Source organism: Drosophila guanche, unplaced genomic scaffold, assembly GCF_900245975.1.
Source record: "Drosophila guanche unplaced genomic scaffold, DGUA_6, whole genome shotgun sequence".
In the NCBI taxonomy this organism is placed as follows: Eukaryota; Metazoa; Arthropoda; class Insecta; order Diptera; family Drosophilidae; genus Drosophila; species Drosophila guanche.
This window is the reverse complement of record NW_022998709.1, coordinates 1-1,202: the sequence shown is the minus strand read 5'-3', so window position 1 is coordinate 1,202 and position 1,202 is coordinate 1. Positions and strand designations below refer to the sequence as shown.

The following is a 1,202-nucleotide window of genomic DNA, read 5'->3' as shown; positions in this document are numbered from 1 at the left end:
TGATCAGGTTGGTCTGCTTTTGGAATGCTGCGTAGGCGCTTTGTAAGGTCTGTTTTAATTGGGCCTGCGAGCTGGCGTTGCTGCTGTCTAAGTTGTTTAAGGTCGTCTGAAACTGTTGGTTGACTTGTTGGGCGGTCTGTTTGATCTGATGAAGTTGTTGATCGAGGGACGTTTTGGCTGTGGCTTGCAGTTGAATCTGAGTGCCCTGGTAATTCCGGAGTTCGGCTATGGTCTGATTGAGCTGGGTCAATTGTTGGGTTAACGGTTCGTTCTGGTTGCTGGTTGGTTCTTGTTTGGTTTTGTCGGCTTGCCAACTCATTAAAAATCGTCTCCTTTTCATAATCAAGCCCGAGTTTGGTTCCCCGAGACTTGTAATTGGTCCCTAATAGCTGATAGGTGAGATTTTTGCCCCGTTCCCATACTTTAACTGCCTGTTGTTTCAAGTCGTCCTGAAAGGCCTGAAAATCGCGAATCAGGGGGTTCTGCATGGTGTGATCGACGGCTTGGCGGATTTGATCTTTCCAAGTGGGCTGCTGTTTAGCCCGGAGCTTAATTTCGGCCATTGAGCGTTTCTCGTGACGGTTAGGATCGGGCCGGGTGACCATTAAGCCATGTTCCTGGCACACTTGATCCGTGATGTGGACTAAGTGATCGCGATATTGGTGCCAATTACCGTGCATTTTTTGCCCGGTTTCCAGGTTAATCGCGCCAATGACGGCATGGACGTGTAACGAATCGGTATCGGCATGTTCATAAAGGGCCACCTGTTGATTGGGATAGGCTTTGGCATAAACCTCTTTGGCAACGGCTAAAACCGTTGTCTGATCATGAGGATCTTGCGGATTAAATTCCAACGGGCTAAAGGCAATCCGGCTGGCATACGCTTGGGTTTTACCAGGATTGCCATAGACGGCCCGCACTTGTTTAAATTCGCTTTTAGCGTACTGAATATCTAAATTGAGGCCATCTTTTTTGATGGCTCGTTTTTCAGCGTAATTGACTAACCTAGATGCGCTGGTGGAACGTTTTATGTGAGTTGTTGCCATACGCGTTGCACCTCGTTTTGTAAGTCCTTTAATGCTTGGGGGTCGACTTGCCCACCTTGATTAGCATGGTGGGCCAATTGATTAAGATTACCGCCAATTTTAGCTAACTGATGAGTGATGTTCTGGGCATCTTGGGCGGCAATCTTAGGGGCAACT

General features: G+C 47.9%; 1 protein-coding gene across 1 annotated transcript; it reads right to left on the bottom strand.

The window, feature by feature from the left end:
* Positions 1-422: 422 nt before the first annotated feature.
* LOC117591753 (protein rlx-like) lies at positions 423-821 on the bottom strand (the record flags this gene model as incomplete). Its single annotated transcript, XM_034285063.1, has 1 exon — positions 423-821. A coding segment is annotated over one exon (399 nt), but the record flags the coding sequence as incomplete, so codon positions are not given.
* Positions 822-1,202: the final 381 nt, after the last annotated feature.